We start from the raw sequence: 14,152 nt of genomic DNA on the forward strand, positions 1-14,152 counted from the left end.
GTAGTTAGATGCAGCTACGATGGGTTGAAAAATACAGTGATTAAAAATAACTGATTATAAAAACAAACATTTTACAACATTCACCATATGTAAATATTAAGCTTGGTAAAAATAAAATCAAGGCATCCCTGATCTTGTTAATCTCAAGGAGGTACCATATGCAAAACCTGGACATCAAATTGAGCATGATAACAGACATATTACATTATCCATGTCCCTAGTTTTTTATTTAATTTTTTTTTTTAATTCATGAGTATAATTTATGACTCAAATGTAAAATTAATGTGCAAACCAAAAATTTAAATGACATTTTATACAATGGACATTTATTCTAATATTTTAATATTTCCTATAATGTTATAAATGTACTACAATTAAAAAAAAAATTAAATCCAATTTTAAACAGTTTAAAATAAAAGTTTAGACAAGCAAATGAAATGTTTTTGTAAATCTCTATTTACTTTTAAATTACATGTAACAACATTGGATTTGAATTTCAGAAAATAAATTCTGGAGATCATGAATTAATAGAAAAGCACAGTTTAACATCTCTGGCAAACAACATGACCGTGTGATACAAAATTATACTACCCAGTATGCTTACAGACAAGATACAATATGTTCTCACAAAAGCAATTATTCTATTCAAGTACACAATATTTAGGTTGTTTTCTTGGCCCACTTCATGTCATCGTCTCTGGGTTTGTTTCCGGTGAGGGATTCAATAATATTTTCCAGAACGGGCCAGAAGTTGATGACTTCCAGCGGGTAATTGAGCCAGCCTGTGGTAATGCAGAAGTACGTTTCGTGTGGCGCCACGTGGTGAATACGATGATGCTTGCGAGGCAGGATCACGTGCATGTCCTGCAGTATGGTGATGTAGCGTGGAAGGCCGAAGTATGTATGAGACCATTTGTGGATCTGAAACAATGGAAGAGACCATTTGTTTTGCGAAACCTCAGCCAGGGCTTCTAGATTATGGTAGCCCCACTCCCATGGCTAGTGATATTCAGTGTTGGGCTAGTAAATAAATACTATTGCCATGCCCTACGGCTAGTGAATTTTTTGGGTAAAATATTGCAGTTAAATCTATTTTGTAAATATGAATATCCTTTCCCCACCCCAACTCCCCAATGTTACAGTTTTAAGCTCCATCTCCCTATTTAGGTGACCTATCTGATTATTACTATTATTTAGGAAAATTTTATTAACTTTAAAGTAAAGTAGGGATAGTGAATTTTTTATTGTGGCTAGTAAATTTTTAAAATCACCGATCCCATGGCTAGTGGATTTTATAAAAATATAGAAGCCCTGCCTCAGCACATCTTTAAACTACCGCTGTTTGATGGCTAACATATGGTTATTTTTCGATATTAGGCCATGATTAAAAGTAAAAAGAAACCAACTGCTGCTGCTATAAAAAGTGGTTTTTTAAAGTTTGTTTTGTTTAACAAAACCACTAGAGCACACTGATTTATTAATCATCAGCTATATTGGATGTCAAACATGCGGTAATTTTGCCATATAGTCTTAGTGGAAACCCGCTACATTTTTCCATTAGTAGCAAGGGATTTTTTATATGCACCATCCCACCGACAGGACAGCACATTCCACGACCTTTGATATACCGGTCATGGTGAACTGGTTGAAATGAGAAAAAACCCAATCAGCTGAATGGATCCACTGAGGTGATTCGATCCTGCAATGCAAAACACCTCAAGCGAGCACTCAACCAACTGAGCTAAATGCCACCAATGATGATAAAACAGAAAATGATCTTTTATATGCACTTTGCCATAGACACCACCGTCTTTGTTGTACCACTCGCTGGTTATATACACATGTATATTAATTTTCAGTTGGCCTATCCAGTCACACACTAGTTTATTTATCCTACAGTGAAAATCACTTGTCCTGAATAAGCCGACAAATGTTAATGTTAAACCAGGTTAGAGATTTTCACAGCAATTTTAGCACTACAATAATCATAAAACCATCTTAAGCTATGCAGGGCTGGAACTTAATGACGGCACCGACGGCAGTGTTCGAGATTAACAGTATCCCGATATCCTTGGTATACCAGAATTTAATTTTGGATACCAGACTTCAAGAGCCCAGTAACCCACCAGGATACCATATAATACTAAATTCTCACGTGGGATACCAGATTTTGAAATGTTAGTATCCAACTGGGATACTGCCCAAAATTTATAATCTCGAACACTGGACGGCAATTGTCTTCATTGAAATATACATTGCCGTAGGTCAGGAGCATCACCGATGGCACAAACGTGCTGTCGGTAAAGCTCCTCAATGATAACAAAATGTTTACACCTGGTGTACATTCGCTGCCAGTATATAACATTAGTACATTTAAAATATGTGGGGTGGGATGTAGACCAGTGGTAAAGTGCTCGCTCGATGCGTGGTTGGTCTGAGATCGATCCCCGTCGGTGGGCCCATTGGGCTATTTCTCGTTCCAGCCAGTGCACCACGACTGGTGTAACAAAGGCCATGATATGTACTATCCTGTCTGTGGGATGGTGCATATAAAAAATCACTTGCTGCCAATTGAAAAGAGCAGCCCATGAAGTGGCAACAGCAGGTTTCCTCTCTCAATATCTGTGTGGCCCGTAACCATATGCCTGACGCCATATAACCGTAAATAAAATGTGTTGAGTGCATCGTTAAGCCAAACATTTCTTTCTTTCTTTGTTTCCTTAAAACATGTCTACAAACAGCAAAATAACATTCCAGTCTTATTTATTTGCTGCAAGAGTCTTCTCTTTTTTTCAATTGCCATGGCCAGGGCACACGGCAATTTTGTTTTTATATTGCCGTGAGAGACAAATTTGATCCCTGCTGATGTAACTACTACACACGTCATAGCCTATGATGGTTTTATGATATTGTAGCACTGAGATAACTTTGAAGATCTGGGCCCAGGATTTGTGATTGAATAAATTAGAGATAGATCTGCAAAAAGATAAAACGTCTACCACATTAAACCAGTAGCAAAGTCCTGCAATCACATAAAAACACAGAACCGTGCAATTCTATAATTGAAATGCAATTATAATTTTTCTTTGCAGAATGTAAACAAGAGTACCGGTGAGGTACATGATACACCTGTCAGGAGTTTGATGGAAAACCACAGATATTAATGAATATGTTACGGGTATGATTTTAATTATGTGAAATGTTTGCAATGGGATGGACGAACAGTTTGTTTTGGACCAACTACTGATGATACTGTATCCATTGGAAAAGGTGATTTTCCTATGATGTTCAGAATATAGACAAATTATTCGATTTATTTGTATCACAGTGACCTAGTAATTGTATGCAACACACCACCATCCCAAATTGTTTCTACATGTGAGGTTTGATGTTCCTGTATGCATCATGCAAGATATGGTCCGGACAAGGATTTACTGTTATGTGCAGCAGACCGTGAAAAGTAGGCCACAGTGACCTAGTAATAGTATGTGACACACCACCATTCTAAGTCATTCCTACATATGACTTTGATGGTCCTGTATGCAAGATATTTTCCGAACAAGGATTTACTGTTATGTGCAGTAGACCATGAAAAGTAGGTCACAATGACCTAGTAGTAGTACGCAACACACCACAATCCCAAGTTGTTCCTATATGTGAGGTTTGATGGTCCTGTATGCATCTGTATGTAATATATGGTCCGGACAAGTATTTACCGTTATGTGTAGTAGACCATGAAATGTAGGTCACAGTGACCTAGTAATAGTATGCGACACACAGCCATGCCAAGTTGATTTGAATTTGATGGTCCTGTATGCATCTGTGTGCAAGATATGGTCCGGACAAGAAAAAGTTAACAGATGGACGGACATACGGACGGGCGGACAGACAACGCCATACCATAATACGACCCATCATAGACAGGCATATAAAAATGGCTGCATGTACATTACTTAGTCAGAAAAATGTAACAGAGCCATCAGTTAATTGGCAGAAAACACAGGACAGTCTCTTTAATGGAAATGTAAGAGAAGGAGTAAGTACCTGGTTGGTCAGACTGATGAATATGGCTAGAAGAAACATGTAGCACTCCCAGTTGTAGGTGGCAGCTATATCTGCTGGACTGTAGGTGATAAACTTGTAGGCCATGTTGGCTAAGGCAGGGAGTGTGATAGCAAAATTGTCTCCATTTGTTTCAATGAAATCATGGCGAACAATGGACGTTGGATCGATGTGATGCTCCCGAAATGGACGAATTAAAGCCTGCAAATAATAAAACACAAACAATAAACATACCTCGAAGCTATACAACAGTAAACAGAAAAACAGAAAACTAAGCTGTTTTTAAATTGCATTCAATCAGTAGGTTTAAGTTATATGTTATAGTTATCCAGTACACAATCTAATCATATTACACTTAGACAGTATTTTTCTTGCTATCGACGCCGTAAGATATTCGGGGCATAACGGCAAGTAAGGAGAGCAAGTATGGCAATTTCCGTTAGTACCGTGGTGAAATTCAAACCCTGTACCTCACAAAATATAACTGTTGCAACATTGGCAATTTGTTAAGATTGTCCACAAACACTATTATTATACATTTTTCTCAATTCATTTTTTCTTCTTCTTGACGTAGCTCAGTGGTAAAGTGCTCACTTGATGCGCGATCGATCTGAGATCAATCCCTGTCAGTGGGCCCATTGGGCGATTTCTCATTCCAGGCAGTGCAGTCCGTGGGAAGGTGCATATATAAAAGATTCCTTGCTACTAATGGAAAAGTGTAGCGTGTTTTCTCTAGGAATATAATGTCAAAATTACCAAATGTTTGACGTCCATCAGCCGATGATTACTAAATCCATGTGCTCTAGTGGTGTCGTTAAACCAGGGCTTCTAGATTATGGTAGCCCAATTCCTATGGCTAGTGATATTCAATGTTGGGCTAGTAAATAACTACTATCACCATGCCTGACGGCTAGTGAAAATAAAGTTGTTAAATGCAGCATTTAAGTCTATTTTGTAAATATGAATATCCTAACGGACGAACAATCATTACTCACTGAAAGACGGGTCAAAATCACCAGGTATGCCACAGAAAAAGAAAATTCAAGAGCAGCAAAACACTGCAGTGAGTTATTAGATGTATCTTTAGGGGGAAAGCGCAGTTAGGGTGAAGAAAGCCTACCTGTCTGCAAAAGCTAAGAATAAAACTGCCAACGTTCTTGAACTTGTACATAAGAAACGTGGACGTCCACTACTTTTGGGAGAACTCGATATTCTTGTTAATGAACACGTGTGCTTGCAATTAGAGAAGCAGGATGAATTGTCAACAGGAACATGGTACTCGCACCTGCTCGTAGAATTGTCCTGCATGAAAACAAGAACTTGTTGGCTGAAAAATGGTGGTCCTATTAACATCAACAAGAGCTGGGCCAATTCATTTCTTGCAAGATAGGGATTTGTTAAATGGAAAGCCACTAAAGCTGTCAGAAAGTATCAGACAACTATAAAGAGAAACGTGATGTGTTCGTAACCAGTGTATGGGAGACGATTACACAAAAAGCCATACCCCGCAAATTAGTGATCAAAGTGGACTTTAGCTATTAAAGGGGTCAAGCAAATAGACGTTATCGATCTTGAAGACAAATGGGAGATCACAATGGTTCTTGCTAGGACTGCAAGTGGACACATACTACCCCCACAAATAATATATCTTGGGAAAGTGGACAAATGTCACCTCAGCTACAAGTTACCAGATAAATGGCACATTACACACTCACCAAACCATTGGAGCAACGAAGAAATGATGCTATAGTACATCGACAAAGTACTTGTGCCATATGCAAAGAAAGTTAAAAAAAACCCACTTGGATTACCCGCTCACCAAAAATCTCTTGCCATTTTTGATGTTTTTGCAGCACACAAATATGACTCAGTTCTTGATTTACTCCATATGAGAAACTTCGAAATTTATTTTGTTCTGGCTGGATGCACTAGCGAGTTGCAACCAATGGACGTATCTGTGAACAGTGATTTCAAAGTCATAATGAAAGAACAATTCACCCAGTGGTATGCCGACAAAGTTGCAGCGAACTTGAACAGTAAGAACAAAGAAACAGTCGACCTTAGGCACAATGGATCGTGTCGGCTTTTGACAAGGTAGCCACAGACCCAGCAATCGTCACACGGGGCTGGTATCTCACTGGACGCCGACGATGAATTGTGCTCCAGTTGCTTTATAAATGTATGAGACTTTTAATCTTTATTTGTTTTAATAGTGTGTGACACATACATGTAGCTTGCTGGACTATTGGACAATTAATCTTTCTCGCCTATAATGAATTGTTTTTCCAGTTATGTTTTAAAAACATATTAGAATTTTAATCTTTGTTTTGTTTTCTTTTAATAATATGGGACACATTTACAAAACATAGAAATAAATGTGTCATGTTATTAACGTGAAGAACACGAACTTTTCGCATTAATATTATGATCAGGTGTATCATAAAATATTGTTTGTTTCCGGTTACCCGACCGACCCTAATTTGAACCTGCCGACCCTAAAACTTTTTTTGTATATCCAAAAATGTTTTTTTAATATAACAATGACTTCCACGAACACATTCCAAAACTATCACAAGCACTAATTTGGTGTCATTTAGGGGATAACCCTACTGTGTTTTCCGATTTGCGGACTATATCGATGGTTTTACTGTCGCAAATTTAGTTTTATTGGCGACCCGTTAGCCCAATCTAATTAAAATTAGCTCCACTATTAGATGTGGATCTAACACCAGCCAGTTGGAGCTCATGTCCACTAATCAAAACCTTACTTGCAGAATCCTGCCAGTGATTTAAAACTAACAACACTGCGTAGTCCCCAAATGTCCAGATAACATTTCGTCTGTAAATAATAATTTAAATATTGACACTTAGCCTTTTATAACGTTATTTGGGAGCATACAAATTCTAAAAATATTGGGCGAGTCTATTTTAGTGGGCGCAGTACTGCGAACCATACCAATACGTATGGGGTGGGTTATCAGTCTTCAATTTTACATTAAAAATTATTTATTTATTTATAAAAAAAAACCTAACTAAATCAGTCTTCAGTTTTACATTACAAATTATTTATTTTATAAAATAAAACATGTTTTAAGGCATTCGTAATTCACACGAAACATGTCGTATACCCTCAGAATAATTCGGAATGTTTTCAAATTATTTTTAAATCACTGGCAGGATTCTGCAAATAAGGTTTTGATTAGTGGACATGAGCTCCAACTGGCTGGTGTTAGATCCACATGTAATAGTGGAGATAATTTTAATTAGATTGCCCATTAGCCATGAAATGTTTTCTTCTAACAATTGACTGATGGAGTTATTTCCCTTCAAATTGAAGTTCGGTAACTTTCGTGAGATATCGGGCGAAGAGTCAGAAAATAGTTTTCACGAATATATGCGATCTTTTCCAATTTACTCTATATCTAGCATAGCGAGGTGTTCCAATAATAATAATAACTATATTTAATGAATTATTCCAGCGACAAACTGGCCTTGTAGAAATTTATTGACCTTCTGATAAACTAGGGGAGGGAATCTTTACCGATACTGATGGAGTTTACTGCCAAATCAAATTATTAAATATGTCAGTAAGATCTCGATGTGTTTCGTTATTTTTTGTAAGTGGTCACTGGGAACTTCGTGTGTTTCCGCTAAAAACAGTGTCAGAATGACCATGTGTTTGACGTCCAATAGCCAATGATATTAAAGATAAAAATCAATGTGCTCTAGTGGCGTCGTTAAATAAAACAAACTTTACTTTTCAACATTCATTTGAGCATCCTGAGCACTTGTACTGCATTTCTATTCATTGGATCAATTGATTGCTTCAAACCAAGTGTGTACTTTAATACTGGATGCATACAGAATAAAACTAACATTGCAAATTATAAAATTGGTAAGTCTACCATTTCTTAGATACACTAGGAAAAATAACATTCATAAAAAAAAAAAAAAAATGTTATTGTTGGACAGATAAATATACAACCCTTCTTTTTAGTTTTCATTAAAAGAAATTGCTATAACTTATTTACTGGTTCAACCAAGTCTGTCCTGGACCAGTACAGAAGTTAAGTGTTAGTATGAGAGCAAACCTTCTGCCTATTATTAAACAGCAAGGGGTCTTTTGTATGTACTCTCCCACAGATAGGTTAGCACCATGTTGCCCTCAAAATCAAAATGCCTTGCCTTTTATAAATTTATAAGTTGCCCATGTAAAAAGAAGCCTTTAAACACACCTATGTGGATAGTACTACATATTTCCTTTTTTTCATTAAAATAAAATGGCCATAAGGTTTTTGTCCTTTTGAAAATTGTATAATGGAAAAAAAAGACCTTATATTTAAAACTGCACATAAAATACGCCCCTAAAATGTCACTTTATCATGCCTTACTTCATTTCTAGGGAAAACACTGTGATGAATGGTATTGTTGGTTTGCATAATGCATTTCTATACATGCAGAGGTTATTTTGGATACCGGTAGTCAACACCTTTATTTAATATCCATAAATAAAACTATTTTCCAAAATAAAATGTTTTTCCTACCTACCTACCCTATATTTTTCTAGCATGTAATAGAAAACAAGTAAAAAAAAAAATTCGGCCTCACATTCATTTTAGGATCTACAGTATTCCTATTAGTAAAATTGTATTTACTTAAAGTAGGGCTAGTGAATTTTTAATCATGGCTAGTAAAGTTTTTAAATCACAGATCCCATGGCTAGTATAAGTTGTAGAAGCATCACGAGGGGTATATGGCTTTTTATGTACCCTCTGTGTGTTCTTTTACCCCGAGCCGAAGGCGAGGGGGTAAAAGAGCACACAGAGGGTACATAAAAAGCCATATACCCCGAGAGATGCTTCTACAACGAATTTATCTTGCCGACATGTTAATCCATATAGCCAAATAATCAAAATAACGCCAGAAAATAATTGTTAACAATTTATTAACGGAGCCGTACCACGCGGACGCGAACGCGAACGAAACCACTTGCCAGTGACGAAAAATAGTTCCGTCGATAAACGACTTTTTAACTTCAAATGTTTGTAATACGAAATTGTCTGAAACAGATATTAATAACAAAAATAAAAAACACTTTTTTTTTTTATTAGAAATGTATGTAGTAAAAAAAAAAATTATTAAAAAAACCCAAAAAACAACAACAACTGTTGCTAATCGCGCATTAATACAATAACACCACGACCGTAATTAGGTGGCCGAGTTCAACATTGCAGCTTTTAAAAGTATTGAAATAGTGTATTTTATAGTAAAATTAAATTAATTATGTATACTTGGTTGATTATCAATGTTATTTATATTATAATCTAATTATTGCTTTAGCATTAACTGGGGCGGCTGGAAACTGTTGGAAATTACAGACGGGGTATAAGAGAATTTGGCTCCGCCCACAGGGGGATAAGGGATTTGTCCAACAGCAAACAACCAATGGGATTAAAGAATTTTACATGAAGGCGAGATAATGGATTTTATACCAATTCCAGAAGTCCTGGTTAAACACAACAAAGTTTTATTTCCTAACCTTGCCAACAACTGGCAGCTCAACACTTCCCCAGGTATCAGCACCCCAGTGTACCAGTCCACTGAAGAAGTCGGCTGTGATAATACCAAGAACTAAAACGAGAAAAACACATTATTCTCTATGTAGTACATACATGTATATATACGTATCTATAGATCTGTTTAAACAGACCTTACAGTTCAAGGGAAGCTATCACTATGGCTGCCCATCACCAGTTTCAGGGAAGCTATCACTATGGCAGCCCACCACCAGTTCCAGGGAAGCTATCACTATGGCTGCCCACCACCAGTTCCAGGGAAGCTATCACTATGGCTGCCCACCACCAGTTCCAGGGAAGCTATCACTATGGCTGCCCACCACCAGTTCCAGGGAAGCTATCACTATGGCTGCCCACCACCAGTTCCAGGGAAGCTATCACTATGGCTGCCCACCACCAGTTCCAGGGAAGCTATCACTATGGCTGCCCATCACCAGTTCCAGGGAAGCTAACACCAGTTCCAGGGAAGCTATCACTATGGCTGCCCATCAACAGTTCGAGGGAAGCTATCACTATGGCTGCCCACCACTAGTTCCAGGGAAGCTATCACTATGGCTGCCCATCACCAGTTCCAGGGAAGCTATCACTATGGCTGCCCATCACTAGTTCAAGGAGTGTGATGTTTTTAGCTCCCCTAAGAATGTAATTTAGAAAATAATAATTCTACTACAAAACCAAAGATTAAATATCAAGTATACATGAGAAAAATTAAATTTCTGTTACATTCATTAAGACATAACATCATCCCATTTATCCAGACGTATCAACAGGAGTTTTTTCATTTCTCAATGAACGTAAAAAGTATGTCATCAGGATTGTCATATCTGATGACATTTTATATGGGCAAATTGTCTTATTGAGCGTTATTGTTTAAGGACCAAAAATAATTCAAAATAAAGTATGGAGTTTTAGTGTTATTATTAGCAAGCATGATTCAACTTTAATCATAATTAGGTTATTTCTTTTACATTTATCTGGGTATCAACAAAAAAATAATAATTCGCAAACGTATGTGAGAACAGCTTCATCGATTCAGTTTGCAGATGATTTTTTTTTTCATACCTCAATGAATGTAAAATAAATAACAGACAATCCTTAAATATAGTAATATCTTAAAATGGCTCCCCATAAACAAAAAGTGTGTTCAAGTTTGTTTTACTGTTTTACGAAACCACTAGAGCACAATGATTAACATCTTCATAAATCAAGGCTAATATTCGTTCCTCGTATTCAGCCTTGATACATGTCATCAAGAAATCGTGCCACAAAATGGTTAAATTTCATTGGATGCGATGAGATCTGATTGCAACGAATCGCAACACTCCTTATAGAATCCCTTGTTACTGTAAACAAAGATGGCGATATGTTAAAAAAAAGGTTTCGGCGGTTAATTTTTGATATTGCTTTCAGGATTGTCACGTTACTGATGCTGTGATTGGTCAGCGATGTCATCGTGTAAGGGACATAATCGGTGTTACAAATTGTCTTCCAATAGAGGGCGCTAGTAGTGGATATCAGTATCTTGACTACATGTATCAAGGCTGAATACGAGGAACGAATATTAGCCTTGATTTATGAAGATGAATGATTAATTAATCATCGGCTATTGGATGTCAAACTTAGTCATGAGATGAAACCTGCCACATTTTTCCTAATGTAGCAAGGGATCTTTTATATGCACTTTCCCAGAGACAGGAAAAATACATACCATGGCCTTTGATAAGTTGTGGTGCACTGGTTGTAACTAGAAAAACAAAATCAGTGGAATGTCCACAGAGATGGTTATATCCTCCAACACAAGCACCTTAAGCAAGCACTTAACCGACTCAGCACAATTACACACATACATGTCTGCCAGGCAAAAAAAAAAAAAATTCACACTTTAAAAAGGTTGGCTTTAATTATGGAGAATATTGCAAATGCACATTTCAAAATGGGGGTGCGCACTATACATAGCAATAGAAAAAATATCTTTTAAAAATGCCCAGTGATCACCCATGAAAAATTGCCGATCGGTAGTTTACGGTACTTTACAAGTTATTGACAGTGTTCATTACAACGAAATGCCAAAACCCTCTTAAAAATCGCTTTTTACTTGTGATGGTTGTAATAAATGCAAAATAAATCCACAAAAGTATCCATATCTCGCCAAAAAGTGCACAAAAATGACAAAACTGGACCGTAAATATTTTTAATTTCCATGAGATTTAATTCGGCCATTTCCGCAAATATACCACACTATTATAAATTTAGAAATCTCATGCATTCACGTTAGCCACGAGAACGAAATGTAATATGCTATATTTTTGTTTTCATATATTTATTAGTCATTTACAGTGTATGGGGTATATAACTTTGTTTTGATTTATGCATGTGTGAGTCTGTGACATGTAAGTACACAAGTACTAGCCTTTGTTTAATGTGACATGTAGGTCGATGTACTCAAATACCTAACTTAAGTTTTGTTTCTTGGTTTCTTGAATATACCGCTTCTTTCGCTTTTCGTTAATTTTGGTGACTGGGAAAACGGTACATCTTGCATTCACTGTCGATTTTGTGGTTTAAAAAGATGGTGCGCATTATATTGTGGTTCATGGGGTTTTTCTTGGAATAAACGTTCAAAGTGGGGGGTGCGCATTATACACTGGTGCGCATAATGCATGGGAAAATACGGTAAGGTAAGGCCATTTTTAGGGGGGGGGGAGGGTGATAAAAGAATATATTTTTAATTCAAAATGTTGTCATACCCAACTGCTTTAACCAAACAAAAGCAACACACTTACACGCTGCTCCAAATATAAAGTAGCTGTTAGCCCAGGTGTAATAGCGGATGAGTTGCACACTGTTGAAGGCAAACAACACGAATGTGATTGAAATACACACAGTCTCCTGTAGACGTTTTCCTGCAATAAATACATACAAATAACTGAAGACATCATTTTAATACTATCAGGGTGAGCTCTGGGTGAGCTTTGGATGACCAATTATTTTTCTTTAATTATCTATTTAACTACTGAAATTGCAAACAATAGGATATAAAATTTCATATAAAAATATTTATCTGAGCCACAAACAAACACTTTATTGCCATTAAACTTTACTTTCCATTTTTTATCAGGGTTAGCTCTGGGTGAGCAGAACATTTTGCCAAATTGTCTGTTAAACTTAAAAAATTTAAGAAACACAATTATTTTGTAACAAAATATATAATTATATGAAATTATTTTGCCAAATTAAAATAACATTTGCTAATTAATTGTTTTTAAAATTCACAATTGGCGAATTTGCCGAGTGCCAGAGCTAGTTTGGGTGTGGGTTTTTTGTGTTTTTTTCTCGACCAAGAAATATATTATAATGCTCATAAACTTCAATTTCCTTCCAATGCATTAGAGTTAATTTTCATATTTATGATGTTCATAATAACTGTAGTAATACTAGTATGCATGAACACATGTAACATTTGAAGGTTAAATTGTGAGAAAATAGCAAATTGTGCATGACTGCAGCGCAACCCATGTTTGTTCACCTTGATACTATGATGTTTATCCATGTGTCACGTTTTATCAAAGGAGGCCGATTTATTGATAAAAAGCCTGGCAATAATATTTGATAACATGATTTGAAAATTGACAAATTTAATTTAAACTTTTTGCATCAACTGACACATGTCATCCACATATAAATCAACACTGATCTAAGAACTCCATAAGTTAACCTTGTTGTATTGCGTGTTGCCATGCACAATGTCATCCGAGTTGACAGTCTGACATCTGACAGTTCCAGTCAAGATCTTACCTGCTGTGTATTGACTGGCCAGTTCCTTTGCTCCGGCGTGCTGTGGTCCCCATCTGGGTTTCTCGGGTTGATTTTCCCCTTCTACGTATTGAACATTACTGTTGATGTCATCTTCTGACATGGAATTATAGACAATCTGGTCTTCCGTTAACGAGCTCATGTTTTCAGCTCCACAAAATATTAAAACCGGAAGAGAACTATCACCTGATTCACCCAAGGACTCAATCACGTGCTAACAGCCGATTAGTCAAAAATAAACATTTATCTTATAAGTTATTTTTTGCTGTAAATAAACGAGTTATTTTTAATATTAACATAATTGGTAGTGTTCTTTAAATCATATGTTGGGTTACTAAGATTATATGACGCTTATTTTTACCAAACTATGTTTGACCTTTGGCTTTGAACTTTCAGTTTATGGATGACTTGGTACTTGTAGTTTTTTTTACAGCATGTGCAGAAGCTCACGTTTTACAAATACATCACGTTATAGATCGAATAGTTGTGTTATTGTAAACAAGCATAGCATAAAATAATGGGAAATAACTCAGCTGATATCTCATTTTCTTATTGCAAAATTAAACGCTATGTTGTTGGTGACGACAGACCATCTGTGATGGCAGGGGTCACAATGTTCACTTATTGACCAGTCGATGACCTGTGATTTTTTTTAAGGACAAAAAACAAAACAAAAAAAACATTAGTATTCTATTGGTCAT

The 14,152-nt window shown here is 36.4% G+C and overlaps 1 protein-coding gene across 1 annotated transcript; it reads right to left on the bottom strand.

Annotated features, from left to right (window-relative positions):
- Positions 1 to 391: 391 nt before the first annotated feature.
- On the bottom strand, positions 392 to 13,604 carry LOC121389420 (plasmanylethanolamine desaturase-like). Its single transcript, XM_041521046.1, has 5 exons — positions 13,434 to 13,604; positions 12,422 to 12,541; positions 9,602 to 9,693; positions 4,045 to 4,263; positions 392 to 921 (listed from the first exon to the last, which is right to left on the bottom strand). Exons 1-5 carry the CDS (start codon positions 13,591 to 13,593, stop codon positions 661 to 663), a joined length of 852 nt encoding a protein of 283 aa, XP_041376980.1. The 5' UTR covers positions 13,594 to 13,604; the 3' UTR covers positions 392 to 660.
- Positions 13,605 to 14,152: the final 548 nt, after the last annotated feature.

The sequence above is a fragment of the Gigantopelta aegis genome, chromosome 14, assembly GCF_016097555.1.
Source record: "Gigantopelta aegis isolate Gae_Host chromosome 14, Gae_host_genome, whole genome shotgun sequence".
Taxonomy (NCBI): domain Eukaryota; kingdom Metazoa; phylum Mollusca; class Gastropoda; order Neomphalida; family Peltospiridae; genus Gigantopelta; species Gigantopelta aegis.